The sequence below is a fragment of the Corella eumyota genome, chromosome 4, assembly GCF_963082875.1.
Source record: "Corella eumyota chromosome 4, kaCorEumy4.1, whole genome shotgun sequence".
Lineage (NCBI taxonomy): Eukaryota > Metazoa > Chordata > Ascidiacea > Phlebobranchia > Corellidae > Corella > Corella eumyota.
The window spans coordinates 11,335,756-11,356,726 of record NC_137493.1 but is presented as its reverse complement, the minus strand read 5'-3'; the positions used below and the strand labels follow the sequence as shown (position 1 = coordinate 11,356,726).

General features: G+C 29.0%; 4 protein-coding genes across 8 annotated transcripts in view; 3 read left to right on the top strand and 1 right to left on the bottom strand.

The window, feature by feature from the left end:
- Window positions 1-20,971, top strand: part of LOC145751188 (actin, muscle) — a 71,028-nt gene that overhangs the window by 19,750 nt on the left and 30,307 nt on the right. The gene's annotated exons all lie outside the window — the stretch shown is intronic.
- LOC145749732 (uncharacterized) lies at window positions 538-10,517 on the top strand. 5 transcript variants are annotated; one of them, XM_082565577.1, is made up of 17 exons: window positions 2,040-2,222; window positions 2,686-2,798; window positions 3,774-3,848; window positions 4,030-4,066; window positions 4,635-4,712; window positions 4,993-5,135; window positions 5,781-5,921; window positions 6,340-6,394; window positions 6,464-6,488; window positions 6,618-6,715; window positions 6,914-6,959; window positions 7,040-7,207; window positions 7,279-7,360; window positions 7,604-7,680; window positions 8,049-8,086; window positions 8,166-8,200; window positions 8,266-10,517. In XM_082565577.1, exons 1-17 carry the CDS (start codon window positions 2,192-2,194, stop codon window positions 9,790-9,792), a joined length of 2,769 nt encoding a protein of 922 aa, XP_082421703.1. In that variant the 5' UTR covers window positions 2,040-2,191; the 3' UTR covers window positions 9,793-10,517. The 5 variants fall into 5 exon arrangements, with proteins under 5 accessions (XP_082421707.1, XP_082421705.1, XP_082421706.1 ...); XM_082565581.1 differs by lacking the exons at window positions 2,040-2,222; window positions 3,774-3,848; window positions 4,030-4,066 and adding exons at window positions 538-699; window positions 1,318-1,400; XM_082565579.1 differs by lacking the exons at window positions 2,040-2,222; window positions 3,774-3,848; window positions 4,030-4,066 and adding exons at window positions 538-699; window positions 755-1,400.
- Window positions 11,100-13,831, top strand: LOC145749733 (uncharacterized). Its single transcript, XM_082565582.1, has 6 exons — window positions 11,100-12,008; window positions 12,085-12,287; window positions 12,353-12,446; window positions 12,815-12,892; window positions 13,118-13,168; window positions 13,326-13,831. The coding sequence occupies exons 1-6, from the start codon at window positions 11,842-11,844 to the stop codon at window positions 13,465-13,467; spliced, it is 735 nt and encodes a 244-aa protein (XP_082421708.1). The 5' UTR covers window positions 11,100-11,841; the 3' UTR covers window positions 13,468-13,831.
- On the bottom strand, window positions 18,602-20,590 carry LOC145751198 (uncharacterized). Its single transcript, XM_082567301.1, has 3 exons — window positions 20,336-20,590; window positions 19,231-19,439; window positions 18,602-19,171 (listed from the first exon to the last, which is right to left on the bottom strand). Exons 1-3 carry the CDS (start codon window positions 20,542-20,544, stop codon window positions 18,717-18,719), a joined length of 873 nt encoding a protein of 290 aa, XP_082423427.1. The 5' UTR covers window positions 20,545-20,590; the 3' UTR covers window positions 18,602-18,716.

Below are 20,971 nucleotides of genomic sequence, written 5' to 3'. Positions count from 1 at the left end.
CCAATAATGCTCCCGTTGACGCCTTCAACCACTTTGTGCCAACTTCTAGTTTGCATCATTCGATTGCAAATTCAATTTACTTTGTAAACGTGTCAATGAAGATGTGGCACACAGGGGTTATGACGTTATTTCCGCCCAAAAACTGATAATCAAAATACGTAATTTCGTCAAATAATGGTCTCGTTAACCCCTTCATCCCCTTTGTGCCAACTTTTAGTTAGCATTATTCGATTGCAAATTTAATTTACTTTAGGAATGGGCAATAGAAATGTTGCACACAGGGGTTATGACGTCATTTTTGCCTAAAAATTATTATCATTCATCAGTACCTGCTGTGTATAGTTTTCTACATTTTTTGTACCACAGATGGTTGTATGTTAACTTTATGCTATCATCGTCCCAACATAACATTCTGATGACGTCACCATAAGTGACGTCAATAAAAAATTTAAAAAATTAATTATAAAAAAAAATCAAAACACTCCGCACTCCGCACAAGCACTCCGCCTTTTACATAGTGCCAAACTTTAATTAATAAATAGGCTAGAGTCTTTCACCTTGATTTAAAATAATTTAATCGTAAGTGAAAGACTGACAGACAAAGCTTTTTAGATTAACTGCCAATCAGCAAACCTGAATCAAACTGAAACTGATCACACAAAGTCATTAATCATGCCAAGATCCCTTTGGATGGGTGATGTAAGTATTAATTATCAGGTATTAATATAAATTTGCCAATTTAATTCTGTTTTAGTTCTTTAAGATTTTGGAAAGTACAGGTAAATATGGATCAACAAGAGTTGTGATCAAAATCTGAAACGATTTACATACTTTGACAGTTTGGGCTGTGGCTATTTTCTAAACATTAAAATATTAAAAAAATGTTCAACCATTCACCTAATGCATTTTTATATAATGAATTTATTTGGTTAAAGTTTTTGCGATAATTAATATGTGTAAGTGTAGGAAGGTTATTCAGTTATTTGCGAAATACTATTTTGACCATGTTCGCTTGAGGTAAACCTCATTTTGCAACTTTTTTGCTACAAAAAGTATTGTTACTAATTTAACTTTATTGAGAAAAAAAGGATTCTTTTTTTGTATATTGTACCTTGAATTTGTTTGTCAAAGACCAGTATTTTTGCTTGGTATTTTCGGGAAGGCTTGGCATAACACTTTAAGATAGTTACAATTTCTATCTTAGCTTGATAATTGATACAAATCAGGTATGCTGGAAAGTTAATATAAAAATATATTTTTATACACAATTAATGTTGAAAATAAGTTTTTTAGTTTTCTAAATCAATTTGCTTTTAGTTGGAGCCCCATATGGACGAAAATCACATTACGCGACTTTTTCAAGATATCAGTCAGCCAGTTTCTGTGAAACTTATAAAAAGGTGTTTATTTTTATATTATTTTTGCCACATTTGCTTTCTTTTGTGGCCATTAGGGATGGGCCAATCGAATCCGAGTCCGAGTACTCGGCCCGAGTATTAGGAATATTTTAATACTCGTGCTCGTCGAGCATTTTTTGGTACTCGGACACCGAGTAATAATTTGTCATTTAAGATAGTATGCGATTTTCTTTACATAAAAATACACAAAGTTTGCCTTTTTCTAATAAATTATAAATTACTCTCAATTATATTACGTTATTTAAGCAACGATTGCGCAACAAATACACTTTTTACTTAATAAAAAGTGCTCTTGTTTCGCAATAACGTTTTTTTTCTTATTTGTTTGTCAATTTGATTGTTGCGCAATTTGCTTGCCATATTTTGTTATTTAATTCTATGTTATTTAAAGTAGTATTGTTCACTGTCAAAACTTTATAAGCCAAGAATATGTCTTCTAAATCATCCAAAGTATGGTCGTATTTTGATGAAAGTGCCAATGACAACACAAAGGCAATATGTAGTATGTGTAATTGCTTAATTAGTCGCGGCAATAGTCAGGCAAGTTTTACTACAACTTCAATGATGAGGCATCTTTTACTGAGACACAACATTGACATTAAAGCTAAGCAAGATCAGGATACTCAAGTTCCTCCCAACGCAGGCACGTCAGGTGCAAAGCGAACTTCTCAACAAACTTTGGAAGAAGTTATAAGAAGTTCAAACTTTGGAAGAAGTTATAAAAGAAGTTATAAAAAAGTAATAAAACCACTTGCTCCACCACACATGAGGTCATGGCTTCAATCTTCACCTCACGGCTGTACGGTATGAACTCTTGCTGAGCTAGCACTCAATCAGCGGCATAATTACTAGGCAATTACAATCCATATAATATTCCAAACTGTTAAGGCAATTCAAGACTGGGTCAGAGTAACTGATGTTACTCCATGTTTAGGTCACGCATTCGACCTTCCCACATCAAGGTTAAAAATACACACTAAAAAAAAATTCAACTTAGTCTAGCTGTGGGTTGAAGAAAAAATATTATTCTGTTATTTGGTTGCGAAATCGACCTTCCACATTGTGTACAACATCGAATAAATATTGATTGAATTAAATGTATTAAGTGATTCATTTATTCGATTTATCCCATAATATTTGATTTAGTATGATATAGGTATATACCCTACATTGAGATTAAATATATAAAAAAAAACTGGAGGAAAGAAGAGTTTGGATAAATAAATACTAAAAAACTAACCCATAATAAATATTTTCTTGTTTTCAGATTTTTACTATGAACCATATGAATCAGAGAGGCAGGTTACATTTTCCAATGAATTTAATCAAAATTATTACAATACAACAGATCAGTATCATAATTTTATTAAGTCATGCGAAGTGAGTATTAAAATTTGCAAGTTTTTAGATTTATAAGCTTAACTACTTAAGTTGTTTTTTCTTTAAATAAAAACTACTAAAACTGACTTTAAATATGTTTTCTCCAAATTTATTTAAAAGTAAAGCATTTGCAGACAGTACTTAAATTAAAAATATTATATTTTTACTCTGGTACATTGTATCAGTATTTGTATAACAATTATTTTATTTAAATTTGTTAACATAACTAGGCTCGAAACCTAAAAGGTTGTTTATGAAAAAAAAATTTGTTTTTTTGGCACCCAGAATGTATAATATGATGCCAAAAGTGTTAATTTTTTTTAAATTTATTCAAGTTCATGTAAATTTTTTGGTGTATAAGAAACATACCTTTAGTAAACAACATTAGCTGTCATTTTATGGTGTAATTGACACCTGAAAGGTTTTTATTGTGCTCGAAAAATGTGGCCTATTGTAACGTTGGCCAAATGCATTTTTAAAAGATTGATTCGTAATACAAAAGTTAAACGGATGATTAAAACAGGCCCATTGGATATTGAGGGCCTGTGGTAATTATAAAATTTGTTAAGTGCTTTAGTGTTATTCCAGTTGCAAAAATATTTGTTCTGGTCTTGGGGAGCTTTATCCTCAAAGCGGGTTGTTTAAAACCCAGTTTTTTAATTTTCAAAAGCACCAAAAAGTCTGCAAAGTTTAAACAGGAGATTATTTGCTGCTTGCAAGCAGTGTGTGTTATTCTTGTCGTTTATTCTAGTAATATCAATTTTGTTACTTAAAAGTCATTTTGCCCTTTATATATGTTAAAAAATATTTTGATCAAGCTATTCTGGGATGGTAAAAAACAATTTGGACATGTCGTTTATTTATGGCTGTGACATTATTAAAACTTTGATAACAATTTAAATACTGACAAATAAAAGATTGAAAAAAGGACATTTAATATTGGTGTTTTTAACTTTCATTTTCCATTTTGTTAAGATTTGCAAAGAAGTATTTACAAATCAAATGCAGTATGCTCGACATTTAAATACCTCTCGTCATAGAAATAAAAAGGTATAAAACAACTTTTTAACCCCATAATACACGAAATATTTTTTAAATTTCAAATTTCAAATTGAGTTCTATATAATTTTTACACAAGAAATTAATAAAAAATGAACATATTTTTTATAATGACTACTTAAAAAGAATTAAAATAATAGTAATTGGAAATTTGGTTTGATTATTTTTTTAGAGAGCAAATAAAGTTAAGATGCAAGTAAGTGATCCAGGTAAGTTTCATTTAAAACTCGCTATAAATTATTTTTTTAAAATGACCACGGGCTGCTTTCTAACTTGTGCTTTACAAAAATGCATAGATGAAAAAATTATTTATTGTCGGTTTTTGCGTTAAAAAAGGAAAAAGGGAAATTTTTTCTTTTTTTCCAACTACAATTAAATTTAGAACAACTAAACTATACCAAACCACACTTTTTTTTAATGGTAGCAATGTTTTGTAAAACAGAACACCTCTATAACTTTACCGGATTTTTCCGGTATACTTAGAATAAGTAAATAAACAAAATTAAAATTACATTGGTTCTCTTTTTGCGGCGATGCGACAAGTTTACCCTGGATAACTTTAGGGGTTATAAAACTACCTCAGGACAAGGGTGTATAGTTATTTCAATGGGGTTCTTTTTTACCCCTCTTTTTTAAAATAAACAAAATTTTTTTTAAAGTTTTTTTTACATAAAATTAACTTTCGAGTAAACTCAAAAAAAAATCTTTTATTAAAATATTTTACCAAACTTCTGATTTATAATGTTAAGTAAAAAGTAAGTTTTTTTTTTGATGAAGGTGACATGAAAACTTGGCAAAAAATTGATGACCCACAGAAAAAGTTTCAAGAAATTGCCCAGAAAACTCCTGTTGTTGGTAAATAAATATAATTTTATTGGTTATAAGTTCAAGTAGTAGTATATTAATATATTATTAGTTAGATAAAAATTTTAAACTTTTTAGATTTTGGTTAAATATTGCTAAATTCTTTGTTTTAAAATTTTGGTTATAGTATGTGATTTTTTGCTTTTTGTTCTGATTTCTTTTAATAAATGTTTTGACTTAGTGTCTTGTACTTTTATACTCTTAAAATATAATTTAAAAATTAGCCAAAGCATTGATAATATTTTTTAAAATTATTCTTTTAAATTTTCAGGTTTGGAGTATGTTACTGAATATTATGATTATAAAAATCAATGCATTAAGGCAATGGTTTGTGCAATCTGTCAAGTACATACTTTGTTTCTACAACATATGATGGACCATGTGACGGGTTTCAAACATAGACTTCAATATCTTGTAAGTCTGATAAATTTGACTTTTTCTTTTGTGTGTAGGCATCATTATGTAAAAAAAAAGTATTAATTTAATTTGGATCAATTGTAATTTACGGTCCTTAAACAATCTCTTGTACTTTATGATCCTTACTAATTTCTTTCTACTTTCTTTTGTACCTTACTCCTTAAAAAATGTCTAAGGACCATACAGTACAAGTGATCCAATACTTTAAATAACCATTTTTAAATCAATTTTAGAAAAATAATTTTTTTACCAAGTTTAAACAAAATAATTTCTATCTTGTTGTTTTATAAAGAAAAAAAAACTTTACAAACTAACCAGAATATGAGAATAAACAATAATGTGATTTAAAAGTAAAACAAGATTTTATAAAGAAAAAAGCACTTTACAAACTAACCAGAATATATTGAGAATAAATATTAAATATGATTTAAAAGTAAAACAGGGCCCCTAGAAATTTGCTTCCCATTAAAATAATTATCTTTGATTTTTTAACCTTTGATCTTTCTTTGTGTTTCTAAATAAAATTGTTATTTTTTTATAAATTTAAATGTTTTCTAGGGTTTGGTAGTGTTGTAAGTTAAAATGTGAAAAGAGCAATTTGAAAAATAATCAATCTTTAAAAAATATTTTAAAATTTTGCAGCAAATTCACTATCCAGCAAGATACAAGGAAGTTATTGGGAGTTACAAATGTTTGGACAACAGAGAGATTAAACACGAAATTCTGTCAATTTGCAGGGAACTTGGCTTTCAAAATCCTTCTTATCAAATAGAAAATGTGGAGGTTAGTGCACCAATTTCTGTAAAAAGCCAAATTTTAAGCATAATGTCTGAGGTGTTATTTTTTTATGGTAAAAAAAACTTTTTTTTCTGTAAAGTTTAATTTTTGTGACATGAATACAACATTAAATATGGTGCTTATACTGCATTTTTAAAAAAATTTCTTTGGCAATTTGATTTATTTAAAAATATATTTGCTTAATAATTAAGCTGCTGATAAATTGTTGGCTTAGCAGAAGTTCATACTATTTATAGTGCCTTACTTAAGGTCACTACAGCATTAGAGCAGTGGAAATCAAACCCATGACCTCATGTACTAAATCCAAGTGCTCTGACCTCCACACCACGCTGCTTGTTTAACAAATAAGTTTTAGAGAAAAAAGATAAACTGTTGTTAAAATATTAAAATTTTTGGATTATAGATTATCAGTGCAACCAAATATATTCCACTCGATGAAAAGAACAAAAAAGTTGCAAGTAAAAATTGTTTATTATCAATTTGTTCAAGGGGGTCTATAACTTAATAATATTTTTATTTATTTTTAGCAAAAAAAGTTAAGGAGTTGATTATGTAAGTATTTTTGTTTCTTTTTAAAAACGCTATTTAATCCTAATAAATACCATAATGCTTGAATTTTTTTTTTATAAAGCTGTTTGTGGGCAAAAATTAACAAAATTATACAGAGTTTTTGCATGTTAGGGATAATAAGGCTGCTCACAAGAAGGCGCTAGAAGATGCAAGAAAGAATGCTCAGCAGGAACAAAATTCTTCGTCATCAAATTATTTGGAAAAACATGGTAAATTTAATAAATAGTTAGAACTGCTTTAATATGGATTAATTGTGTAAAAAAAATTTAAAGTATTTTTTTAAAAAATACCTTAAACACAATTAACAACCAATATATGGCCATTAAAATTCTTACATTACAACAGCTGTGTTTTTTAGTTTAAAAAGGCTTCAAATTTGTTAAAAAAATAGCTTTTTTGTTACGTAGAAGGAAAAGGTAATGAAGCACCCAATAAAGAAAAAGCATCAGACAAGTAAGTATTAAAAGAAAATTAAATTTAATTACAATAAGTTTTAAAAAACTATCAAAAATAAAATTTTACTTTAATTTTAGCATGCCATTGGTAGAAGATAAAAATATCCTCCGGTTCTTACTAGAAGATGCTAAAAGATCAGGAATAAAGAAAACCGAAGAAGTTATTGAATGGATGCAGCCTTCAAGCAGAAAATCATTATATTTATTGATTTGCCAAAGAAAAAGATTTAATCAAAGCGTTGTTAGGTTAGTTTTTAAATCAAAAACTTTCATCTTTGAACATTTGTAATAAATTAATTTTTTTTTTTGTTTTTTAGGCTTCGTAAACTTGTTGGGTCTGGTGAAATGACTCCAGCTGAATTGTCAATAGAACAAAAACTACAATCTGCATTGTTTAAAGTGAGATAAAAATAAATTTATTTATAAGTATAACTAGCAGTGTGGCTGTAAATATATAATTCCCAAATTTCACCACCTTTTTTAGATTTTTTTTTTGAGGGGGGAATTTGTTTATTGTACTTACTCAATTTTTTAATGTAAAGTTGTAACAACAAACCATTTTAAATAGACTTTTTAAGTAATGTTAGAGTGAAAATTCTTTAAAGTGTATATTTTTTTTGCAAATTTTTGTTTTGTTTATAGGTTAAAGCTGATATTCAAGAAATTTTGCTTGGTAATTTAAACGCTTTCAACAACGGCCAAAGCACATCTAAAACAAGGTTAATATCTACTTACATTTCATACTAGTAAATTATAAACAGCCTTACTTTATAGGTTTTATGTTAAAGGTTAACTCTACTTCCTTGCTGCCACAAATATTTATTTGTGTTTTTTAAAGAAAAATATGAACACTAGTCAATTGCTGCCCTTTAAGCTTCATTTTAGTTGTTGTAATATGGTCACAACTCACAACTAATACATGCATGTAATAATATACCCGCACACCATAAATGTCTTTATAACCTTTCAATTGAAAACCGTATGTTTAGATAGTCACTACCTATATATATTGTTGTCCATATCTATTAAGCCCCATTATATGAAGATTTTTTGATTTATAACAACTTTAAACGGTATGCATTTTTAGTAAAGAAATACCTGACGGACAAAAACAAAACCATACTGGTAAGATTTTATAATTAAAAGTAAATCATTTTTTTACAAAGAAAATACTAACCTTTTCTAACTATATTATTTTGTTAAGATGAAAACTCAATGGTTGAAAGTGGAAGTTCAACGGTTAGTACTTTTTTAAAATACTTTTTTACCTTTTTTTAAGCTGTCAACGCATTGTTTAAATTTAGAAAAATTCTGACCCAATTTTTAAAAATCCCAATGAATTAAATTCACTCCGTGACAACCTTCTGATGATTAAAAATGGATTTCAACTTGAAAACGAGACCTGTGTTGTTGAGTACACTAATTCAACTGAGGTCGACAAAACAGGACCATCTACCTCTAATGACGAAGCGTCTACATCTTTTTATCAAGCGCACTTGGAAAAATTAGCATCATCCAAAAAAGACAACAGCATAAAATTGAAGGACTATGCAAAGAGTGACCCCACTAAGGCTGACAGCGAAGATCTTCTAACCCAAGATGCTAGAGCGTTTATGGAAGAAAAGATTTTTAAGGCATTGTGTGAAGGGTCTTTGGCCCCGATTGCAAAAGCATTTGCAGACAACCCCACCCTACAAGCTGCTTTAAAGAAATGGGAATCAAAACAACCTGCAGTCCCCACTGAAGCTACTGAAGAGGTAAAAACTATAAAACAAGAGTGTGTAGACTTATCTGAAGATAAAAGCGTTAGTGTAGATCATGTTAAAGTTGAACCTGAATCAAATATTGAGGCGGAAAAATTTCCAGACAATGTTGAAACAGACAAAGGAAATATTACACCACCTAGTTTTTTTCAAAGTTTTGCTGAAACCAACTTTAATCCGATTAATACACCACATAGTGAAGTACCTTCCACAGTGTCAGCAAACATAGTGGAAAATAATAACACAAAAGTTAAAGATAATTATAACTCTGTACCAAAATCGTCTGCGCCAAAAAAGAAAAATGTGCTATTTAAAAAACAACAACCAAAACAATTCAACCAAAAATCAATTAAACAAAGACCCCAGGCTAATAGTTTTAATTCTTATTATCACAACCATAATTACTACCATCATGGAAGCGAGTTTTCTGCTTCTCATGAACAACCAGTTTCATTGCATAAACCGTACCACAAAATTCGCGAACGACCTTTGTTATCTCATGAAGCAAAATACAGATTTAAGGAGCAGTCACTTTTGGTTCGCAAATCTTATCCATCAACTTATAATTCTCAAGCGCATCATGACATTTTGGACTCCTATGATGAATATCATGACATTCTAACACATAATAAGTATGATGATCTACATCTAGAGCATAACCATGATAGACTAGAACACTTAAATTTTGACAAAACTCATGAATTGTATGGACAATATCCTTATGAGCATTATGAGGATGAAATTTTGGCAGAACACAGTCAAGACTTAATTCATGTAAGGCGACCTCTGTTACAAGATAAAGACAGAGGTCCTTTGTTATCACGACCTAGTGCCTTGTTGGGCACTCCTAGAAAAATGAGTACACTGTCGCATCTTCAGACACTTGACGAAGAAAGACAATTTCAGCACCTAGTTAATCATCCACGCCCTAGGATACCTTATACTCAAGAAGATCGACTTTATTCACTGCACACTGCACGAAGATTTTCTTCCTCGTCAAGTGCCTTGTTGGGTAAGCGCCCTATGGGTTCCTCCTTGCTGGCCAGACCAAAGTACCCGCGTATGTAGTGATGTTTTAGGTCCAATGTTTTTTAAAAGGTTAATAATTTTACTTACTTTGTTCCACGCCTAAGTTTAATTTTTTAACTGCATGTTTTTATCCAAATCATTCGTAATAAAAAGGTACTTTAATAATAAACAAGCTTTATAAAACAAATTTACACGTTTTTTTTGTTGTAAAAACTAAAAAAATTAGTTAAAATAAGTATTTATATGGAGTGACTTTTTTGCATTAATAATCAAAATGCTAAACTGGTGATATACACTTTAACAAAATGATATTTGTTTTTATATTTTGCCATTTTGAAAATCATTTTTTTTCGCGCAATTACTAAAACAAATAAAATGTAAACGAAACATTAAAACACGCATAAGAAGTTATCACATTTAGTTACTAGTAGGGTCTGCTCGGAAAGCAAGTTTTTTAAAACGACGTTGCGCGTAATGAAATGTATGTTAACGTTTCTTTATATATTAAAAAAGCATTTTTGAAAGGGGTTTATATAAAACCAAACATCTTAAAATATATCCTGGACAATAAATTGAGAAAAACTAACCTTACTTTAAATTAAAGGTTTAGAAAAGTGGTTTGTTTACGGGTACGGCATCTTATTTTTTGATTATTCGTGAATCGTGATTTATTTTTTGTCTATTCGACCAGTTAGGACATTTTTAATTTTAAAAGCGAACCAGAACTTATGTTATTTTATTATTCAATTTTTATTTGTTTTCGTTTAAGTAGTTTTGTTGTGATGGTTGTTCGCCTTCGTAATGGTCGATGATTTTGTTGTCGACTTAACCTTGTATTGTTCAACCACGCGTATCGATCTTCTTTTTGTTACCCCCGCCAAATTACTTGTTTCTTGACGTTCAAAAGCAGACCAAATTAGACCTTATACAATTTATACTAGCGATAAAGTAGTTGTTGTTAGTAATATGGTCGCATTATAGTAATGTTTTATTTTTTATTAGTAATGATTTTATTTTTACTTGACGTCGTTTTTAAGCATTTTCACATTTTTATTGATAATTATTTAGTCATTGCTAACAACTTGTAACAGTACTTTTATTACAAAAAAATTAGCAGGCATGCAGTAGCAGCAACAAAAACGAAGCAGACAAAGCAAAAAAAGGAAATAAATATATTGGACTTATTTTTATTTGTTTTTTTTGTAATTAGTACATGAAAGGAAATGGGCTACATTTAAAAAATCATATCATACGTCATGGTACTATGAAAAAATCTTTATATATTATAGGTTTCCTTTTTTTATATTTAACAGAACTGCACTATGCGTAATTTTTAATTAGCTTATTGATAAACACATTTTAAATCACAATGTAACAATGCCTGATGTTTACAATAGGCTTTATTTAAATGTTTTTTATATTGTAATAATACAATAATACAGAACCTAATTTTATATCGACCCTCACTGGGTAAGTAATAAAATACGGGATGCGGGAAATGTCGAGGCCGAACTTAAACGTTAACAAAAAATCGCTGAATGCGGAGAAGGACGGAATTTTTATACCTTTTCCTAATCTTCCCTTTTGCTTTATAGTCGATTTTGCATCATTTTTCGACTTTTAAGGTTAATGATGTATTATTCCTTATTCCTGCATTATTTCTCACACGCTCTTGCAGTAAAGTACAAAAATGCCGTTTTTTTTTGTCCTAAGACTGTTTTAAAAATATAGGCGCTTAATTAGGTATTTTTAGTAAGTGGTAGGCGTATAAATTACGTAAGCAGCATGACCAAGGTATACTTTAAAATACGCTATACTATTTTTTATTATAGTTATAATCAATAGGCGTATTTGAATTGTTTATGGTGTAGTTGACTTAGAATCAGAATAAGTGGTAGTTCAACTGTGTTAAATATTTGGGCAGACGTCAGTTTTGTCGGTTAAAATTCCCCTAGTGCAAAAGTGGTTTTCGTTTTCTCCTTTTTCCCTTAATAAAACGTTTGCTAACCACACTACGCGTTTAGTTTTATAAGGAAGTAGGCTAAATTTAAGTAACGCTATAGTGTATTTTGCAACTTGTCAGTCAGTATGAGCAAAAACCCTATCGATATTGTGTTTACGCAAGACTCAATCGCTAGAAATTTTCAAGATGGAAATAAGGTCAATGAACTTGTTCTGAGAATTGCGCTTAAATTAACCAGTGTCAATGAAATAAGAACAATTCGTATTACTAGGAATGGCTTACAATTGGAAAGGTTTGTTAAACGCATTTACTTTATAGTAAAAAAGTGGAATTTCAAGAGTGTTTATTTCTTTATCTTAATTCAACAGTTTAGACAACCGGCGACTTTACGTATTCAGAGTTTTATGTTTAATGGGAATCCTTGATACCATAAATGTAAGGGTTGTACCGTTTGAGGCTGGCAAACAAGACGATAAACGAAATTCAACAAGCAATGGCTGTCACGTGCAAGTTCGAGGACCAATCACGTACAAGCATTGTTTTTGTAATCATAACCGGCAAAGATTACCTGGTTAGTAATAAATGGAATTAATATTTACGTCAATTTCAAAATATGTTTATATTTTTGAATTATAGTTTGGTGGGATAAAGTGGGAAAGACTGTTAAGTCTGAAAAACTTAAAAAAGGAGAATTAGAGATTTATTATGAGTACCAAAAATCTCGTAACAGGTAAGTTTGTATTTTTTGATAATAAATATTTTATCACATTTTCACAGTTGGCAAATTTGTCTAAATAATTGTTATTGGAAACTATAAAAATAATATTCTTATTTTAATTTTTTATATTTGGATTGTGAGGCTACACAGCCTAAACATAAAATACACTTGCACTTACTTAACCAAGACTTCTGTTCTACTTACTATCTTAGGATATTATTAATTAAGTAAAACCGCCATCTTGTTGATTCGGTAACTGACTGAGTAACACTTTGACTATATATAGAAACGGTGGGTGATAAGTCAAAAACTTTAAAGTAGAATGTCTATTCACCCATTGTTCACGCTGCTGGTTTTAATATTATTATTGTTGTTCGCAGAAATAATGCACCACGACTTGAAATTAGAGCAAATGTGAACGACCTTTACCCCTATTCTGCGTCATCATCAAATTATAAGTACATTAATTTTTACCGAACAGTACTTTTTTAAACTTTTTTTTAAATGAAACACATATTTCTATAGAACCTTATGGTTTAACTGTTTGGTCAACCTGCGAATTTGATATTTGGGCTCAATTTAGGATTATCAACATTTAATTTAAACAAGGTTGCTGTACGGGTTATGGTATGATGTGTCTTTAATCATTGCGTCTGATTTTAATTTTTTATTTTGGTTTGCAGCTTTAATAGACAACCAACTCTTCGCTCTCATGTATCGACATCCAATTATAAGTAAGTTGATTTTGTAATAAACTAACACAAAAGGTTTTTTTGAATATAACATCATTTACTATTTTTTTTGGATAATTGTAACGTTTTTTATTTCAACCTAATCTTATGCTTAGCTACAAAAACTATATATTAAAACATTGTTTTTCTTTATGTGCAGCCGCTCCGAAACAATAAACGAAGCTCCTGCAAGAAGACCTAATGAATATCAGCAAGATAATAATGAAAGCGCTATGCAATTTTTGTTAGTGGTTGTAGTATTTTTAATAATCTTGTGGGGTATTATTAATGGTCAAAAATAATATGGAAACGCTGTCAAATTATCAGATAACCACTTTGTGTAATTTGACTTGGAAAATTCTAAATTTGTAATTTAATGCAATTCCCACTTATTTTTAATCGTTTTTTAAATGCAAAAAGCTGATGTTTTGGTATGCTATCGCACCATTATTAGTAGAAACCATCCTAATTTGTTTATAGTCTTTATGGTTCAAAAACCTGTATTATAGTGTTACCTTCATAAAAAAACGTCACTACCTATAGTTTTTTGTATACTTTGTTGCTTTAGAAAGTTGTTTGGACCCGTGCATTTTTAGTTGGCAAAGCTATTATTTTAATTTTTTAGATTTCGAATTACTAGTAAATTTTGGGTTTTTGGTTATCAGATATTGGCTTTGTTTTTGTGATATAACTATTGTAGTTTGTAGCGCGCTTTTTTGATTAATTTTTGCCATTACACTTGTTAGCTTAGTTAGGTATTTTTTTTAATACCTTAAGCTTTACTTTCTTACACTTTTAAAGTCTACACCACATTAAAACCGGTACAGTTGACCATTTATACTATGGACAAATTTGGCAAACTGACCAAACGTATGTTAGACATTGGGTGAACAAGCAGTACTTTATTCTGCCAAGCCAATACCCAATAAAAATACATAAGAAGACAGAGTAACCAACGATGTTACTAAATTTTTAAACGGCCAAAGGGGGCTTAAAAACAGATAAGCTATACGTTTTGTTTAAGCTAGTTTAGGAATTTGTCCTTTTGATATTAACAATTTCATAAAACGATAAAAAAGTTGCTTTATTCTAAAAAAAGCTATATAATTTCGTACATTTTTTAAAACGAGGCAAGTTTTTTACTATCGTTACAACCATAACGTGTATTTAATGTAGCCTAATTTTCAATATTTGTATATTTTATGTCGTTAGTTCACACAGTCTGCCATGATATTAACGCAATATATTAGTTGGAAATTTTTTTTGTTTAGCTTTTTTTTGTTTAATATGTTAATGTTAGAAAAACTTAATAAATTAAAGATTAAATAGCTTTGCAAAGTAAGGAAGTTATTAAAAATTAGGAATGGTACGAATTCAAGCTCGTGACCAAGATTATTCACAAGCATCTCCTCGAAAACTTCTTTTTATGCAAAACACAATTGAAAGACGTTTTCAAAATGGAGTAGACGTCAATGAAACAATTTTGAGAATTGCGCTTAAGTTAATAAATGCCAATGATATAAGAACGATTCGGATTACTGAGAAGAACTTTCAATGGGAAAGGTTGGTAACACATATTTCCAACAAATTTAAAAGTTATTATTTTGTTTATTTTTATTTAACAGTTTGACAATTCAAAGTTTTGTGTTTAATGGGAATTCTTGAAACAATAAATGTTAGTGTCGTACCGTTTAAAATTAACGAACAAAACGATAAGCGGAACTCGAAAAGCAATGGATGTCACGTATTTGTTTGTGGACCAATCACGTATAAGCATTGCTATTGTACACGTTTGAAACAAAATTTTCCAGGTAAATTGTAAGTTTGGTTCTAAATTTTGCATGACAATATAACACGTTCTAATATAAGGTAACCACTATTGGGTTAAAAAGCTAAATATGTAAACCTTTTGGCGGTGCTTTATTTAATTAAACCAAGATACTTTCTCTAATTTTTATTGTTTGTTTCATAACAAGACCACAAAAAAGTATATGTGAAAAAAATCATTCCCGTCAGTCTTCATTTGATTCATCAAATATTAAGTAAGTATTCTTTAAAAACGAATAGTTAAGAAGTTTCAAGTCAAAACAGTGTCTGTATTTTTTGTTTGAATTTAAAACAGTGTCTGTATTTTTTGTTTTAATTCAAAACAGTGTCTGCAGTTTTTAATAGTGGTATAGATTTTATAAAGCAAAGCTCTTGGTTTGTCACTATAAATAAAAACACAGCATTGTTTACATTTTCTTGTTTAGTAGAGAACTTAATGAGGCTACTGATGTGATACCACCAAAAAATGTCCAGCTAAATAATCAAAATGAAAACATGACCTTACTAATATGCTTTTTTATAATTTTAGGTCTTTTTTGGATATACTTTAATGGCTTGAAATTAAATTTGATTAAACTCATTTTTGGTAAAAAACGTTAAACTTTTTTTTTTAATAAAAAACCATTTAAAAATGCATTTGAAAGTTATTCTAGTTAATGTTTACCCAATTATTTATTTATTTATTTTTTTATTCACCTTTTTAATTAAGCTTCGTATTATTGAAGAAATATAGTAATAGAGTATAAATTTCTAGCATGGTAAATACAAAACTAGTTTTTTTATCCTATTAAGGCGTGGGATTTAAAAAAGTGGAAAATAAAGAATCGATTTTTTTCCGTTCCCCTTTTTCCAATTTGTTTTCATTTTTCGCTTTTTTAGTTTTGGTTCTTTAATTTTACGTTCATCCTTTAACATTTCTTCATTTTAAGACAACGCGACCTATTATTCATTTGTCTGCACTAAGTTGCTTCTGATCCGTAATAATTTCCAAAAATTATTAAATTGTAAGTTATATGTAATTTGATTAATTTAATGTTTGAAACTTATTGTAGAGATTTGAAATTTAAACTTTAGAAATGTTTGGAACTCCTAACCCCGCATTTATCTTATTATACATTTAAAATATATATTTGTTAATTCTCTTTATTGTGTATTGTAAACAAAAGGTAATACAAAGCAAATAAATCTGCTTGGCTTGCGAATTTAAATGAAGCAAGTTAATAATAAACTAGAAGTTGGCTGCATTATTTTCTAAGTATTGCCTGTCAAACATTTTATATATTTAGTTAGATAAAACTTGTTTGTGCTTGTAAGTTTAATATTAATAGACGATTTTAATTATAAGTAAACGGCAAAGTTTTCCAAAATTCTATATAACACATGTAATAAACACATGTACAAAAAAGTGGCATTGTTAAGTTAACTTTAAAATAAATTATAGGCTATACTAAGTCCTTTTATTTTTGAATTAGTTTCAATATAGCACAATCAGAGCTGCGTTGTATATTAAAGTGAAAATACCCTGGGTAAGAAATCCCCCTAAGTAACATTTTCTTATTACTGTTTACACAAAAACTTTATTTAAAACTACCTGTACTTAGGCTTAAAGCTAGGTAGATTTTAGAGTTACCTGCAAGTTAAGTCTATAGGCATGACGCAATATACATATTCTCCCCGAAAAATTGCATTTATGCAAAACTCGATAAGAAAATGTTTTCAAGATGAAACTAGTATAAATGAAACTATTTTAAAAATTGTTCTTAGATTAACTAATGTGAATGATATACCAAGAATTCGCATTACTGAGATTGACGACCAGTGGGAAAGGTTGAAAATAAAAAATAAATTTATTCACGCTAAAATACTAAGTTAACATTTTCTTATGTTAAAATGTTTATTCTAATTTTACAGCTTTGACAACCGCAGACTTTATATATTTCGAGTTTTGTGTTTAATGGGAATTCTTGATACCATAAATGTAAGAGTTGCAACACCTAGATTTGGAGAACTTGACGATAAGCGAAACTCAAAAAGCAATGGCTGCCACGTTTACATTCGCGGTGAAAGTGCAATAACATATAAACATTGTTATTGTAATCATTTAAATCAAAATTCCCCAGGTTTGTAATGTAGATATGGTAACCAAGCCATTTCATACTCTTAATCTTTGTGTAAACATTAATACTTATGTCATATTTTAAATCATGAAATTGATTTTTCATTTCTTTTATCGCTATAATGCTACTTATTGTATAATTTTTATTTATATTCATTGATGCGCGAAAAACCTAAATAAAAAATTAGTTTTTACTATTTTATGTTTGTAAGAGAGTAAATTATATTTTTTTGCAGCTTGGTGGAATAATATGACGAAAAAGGTTGAAATAAACCATATTTCAACCTCTGAATTGTATATATACCTCGAGTATCTCGAATCCTGTAAGATAAAACTTTCTACCGATATAAGGTATTGTATATTATGATAAGTAACACAATCCACAATTAAACTCAACTTTTTAACGATCCTTAATGCGTTTAAGTCAAATGCAACAAAGGATCCAACAAGAAAGTAAATATTTATATCGCCCTTTATCTGCTGTGTCTAATCAAAGGTAAGTTTACCCAAATGCAGCAAGTTATTTAGTGACTGATTTCGTATAATAAAATCATAAGCCCTGATGGTTTTAGCAAAGGCATTGTTTGACATTGTTTTTAATACACATTACACATACATTGTTTAGCAGTGAATTTGGTGAGATCGTAACAAAACAACAAAAGATTAATATTAACGAGCAAAATAGTCAAAAAGAAAGTACAAAAAAGATGTGGTGCTATGCAGTTTTAGTGCTTTTATGGATTTTATTTAAAGTTTGTTTTTATATAAAGTATAACTAAATATACTTTCAGTACATAACCATATTAACAAATGTCTTAGGCTTTGTTTTAACGATTGTTATTTTTTGGTTCTTTATGTGCTGTTCCTTTAATTTATTCTTTAATTTACCAATTTTTTTTATTGTGATTTGGATTTTTTGTTAAAGTCTAACATCGATTGAGTAATCATATAAGAATGAAATATAATACACCATGCAATTATCTGAACTAAACAAATTTTTAGGCATAAAAAACATAACAAAACATTGGCAAAGTTAAACCAATAAAATATTAATAAATTTGGACTATACAACTTATAAATTTAAAGTTTTACATTTATATAAATCTGAATAAATAAAAGTAAATGCTAATTCGATTTTAATATTAAATACATTATTGCAATATTCTTTACTTATCGTGTTTTGTTTACAAATGGTTTAAATAAAGCAAATAAATCAGTTAAATTGGCAAAGATAAATATATAAAGTCAACTTTAATCAAACATTAAATGTATTTGCTTTACAGGTGAAATATTTTGTTTGTCAGTGCGTGTTAAACTAAATCAATCAATAAAAGGATGTTGAGTAAATGAGTTTTTCAAATACATGTGTTTAATCAATAACAATACACAAATTAAAAAAACGTTATATTTTGTGTTAAATTCTAGTCATTTTAATACACTAAATATGCATTTTTCAATATTTAATTATTTTTTTACAAGACAAAATAGCGGTATGTCAAAAAAAACTAAACATATTTAATTCCCCCAAAAAAAATTTTACAAAAAAGAATATATAATTTAATATGTGATTATAATTTTAAACAAAATACATACAAAAAACTTTCCTTCTTAACTAAACCACAATTTCCTTATGGTATAACCTACTACCAACCCAACTCCAATATATGTAAGCCAGGTTGTTTTGTTTTCATCATGCGTCTTTTCAGAGTAAGAGTGACGCGGAAAAGAAGAATTATAGTCATACACGTTACATATTTCCCGCTGGGGTTGTAGTTCTCGTATCCACTGTTGTTGTTGTTGTCGTTGTTGCTGTCGTTTTAGTTTAAGTTGTTGTTCTTTGTGGCGTTGTAGTTCCTGGCTTTTCTGTCGTTCTTGTTGTTCTAGTTGCTGTCGTTCTTGTTGTTGTTGCTGTTGTTTCTGTAGTTGTTCATCAAGTCGTTTTTGTTCTTCACGTTTTTTGAAAATTTCTCGTTGCTCTTCTTTTTTATGTTTATCATACATTTCTTTTTCTTCCTTGTTAAATTTACTTACTATAAACGTGCAGTTTTTCGAGTCCCACCAGTCTAAAAATAAGAAAAGTTTTTTTTTGTTATAAAAATGGGATAAAAATTAAAACAGTTACCCGGTAAGTTTAGCTCTCGGCCGATTTTGCATTGACAATTTCTATACGTAATGGAACCACGAACTTTAACATGGCACCCATCACAGCTAGTCGTGCGTCGCTCTTTCTCTTTTTCCTTCTTGTAATTTTCCAGAACGTGGACCTCTATGGTATCTAGGCACCCCAGTAAGCATAATACACGGAACACATAAAGCCTTCGATTATCCCAACTAAAATTAGAAATATACAATCGATAAATGTGATTGATAGCAAAATTTAGCAAGTGTTTATTTTTTTTTTTTTAATAAAAATTTATTCTTGATGTGGGAAGGTTGACGTCATGAATGAACATAAAGTAAAACCCGTTACCCCGACCCTGTTCTGAGTTGCCTTTGGCAGTTGAGTTGTCTTTGGCTTTTGGAAGATGTTATAGATTATAATTACCCGATAATTAAGGTCCTGATTAAATGTTGGCATAGCAGAAGTTTATACAGTTTATAGCGCTTTACTTAAGGACGTTTCAGCATGAGAGTAGTGAGGATCAAACCAGTGAAGATCGAAAAAATGAAAGTAAACTTCATGAATTATTTAAAAAAAGTTACAGCGGTAATTTAAATTGTCTGGCTTCCGCTAAGCTGGTTGACTCCATATTGGTAAATCAAAACAATTTTAGCTAGTTTCGCTTATTAAAATATTTTGAAAATTTGTGTAGTTTGATTGTGATGTCATAATCTACTAGGGACAACAGAGCCTGTTTAAAAAAAAATTCAAACCAAGATTGCAGACTAACTACACCACCAAAATTGATAAAATTTTAAATATAGTGTAACAACAAACAACATATACGTTAGTTTAAAACAAAGTTGGTATGACCCTGAGCTTCACTGTTCAAGTATAACTTTCTTATTTGCAGTGTGACGTATTTTTAGGTGTTATAATTTATGTTTTATTAAAGGATCTTTTTACCTATTACTGACTTTTTATTATTTAACACCTAATTATTAACAAAGTTATAGTTGGTTTAACTAAAATTGAACCAAACCAAATTAACATTTAGATCTTCACTTAGCAGATATTTTGGTTACACTTATATTTTCATTTAAAATAAACAACAATACTGGCATACCTTTCCCATACGTTTTCGTGTTTAGAAACTTGTATAGGTTCAAATTTATCCGCTGCCATATATCCAAGAGCAATCTTGAGAATAATTAGATTAAGCATTTCTCCACCATCTTTTTTAAACTTTTTCGCAACGCTGTCTTGCTTAAATAATATATTTAAAGGACTTAATTTTATCAATTTTAACTTGCAATTTTGTTTACGTTGCTCCATAGTTTAGGCTACAAATTAAACTTAAGAAAAAACTTATATGCTACATTCCGTTCACTAAAATTAAAAAAGTTTTACATTTATATAAATCTGAATAAATAAAAGTAAATGCTAATACGATTTCAATATTAAATACATTATTGCAATATTCTTTACTTATCGTGTTTTGTTTACAAATGGTTTAAATAAAGCAAATAAATCAGTTAAATTGGCAAAGATAACTATATAAAGTCAACTTTAATCAAACATTAAATGTATTTGCTTCACAGGTGAAATATTTTGTTTGTCAGTGCGTGTTAAACTAAATCAATCAATAAAAGGATGTTGAGTAAAGGAATTTTTCAAATGCATGTGTTTAATCAATAACATTACACAAATTAAAAAAACGTTATATTTTGTGTTAAATTCTAGTCATTTTAATACACTAAAT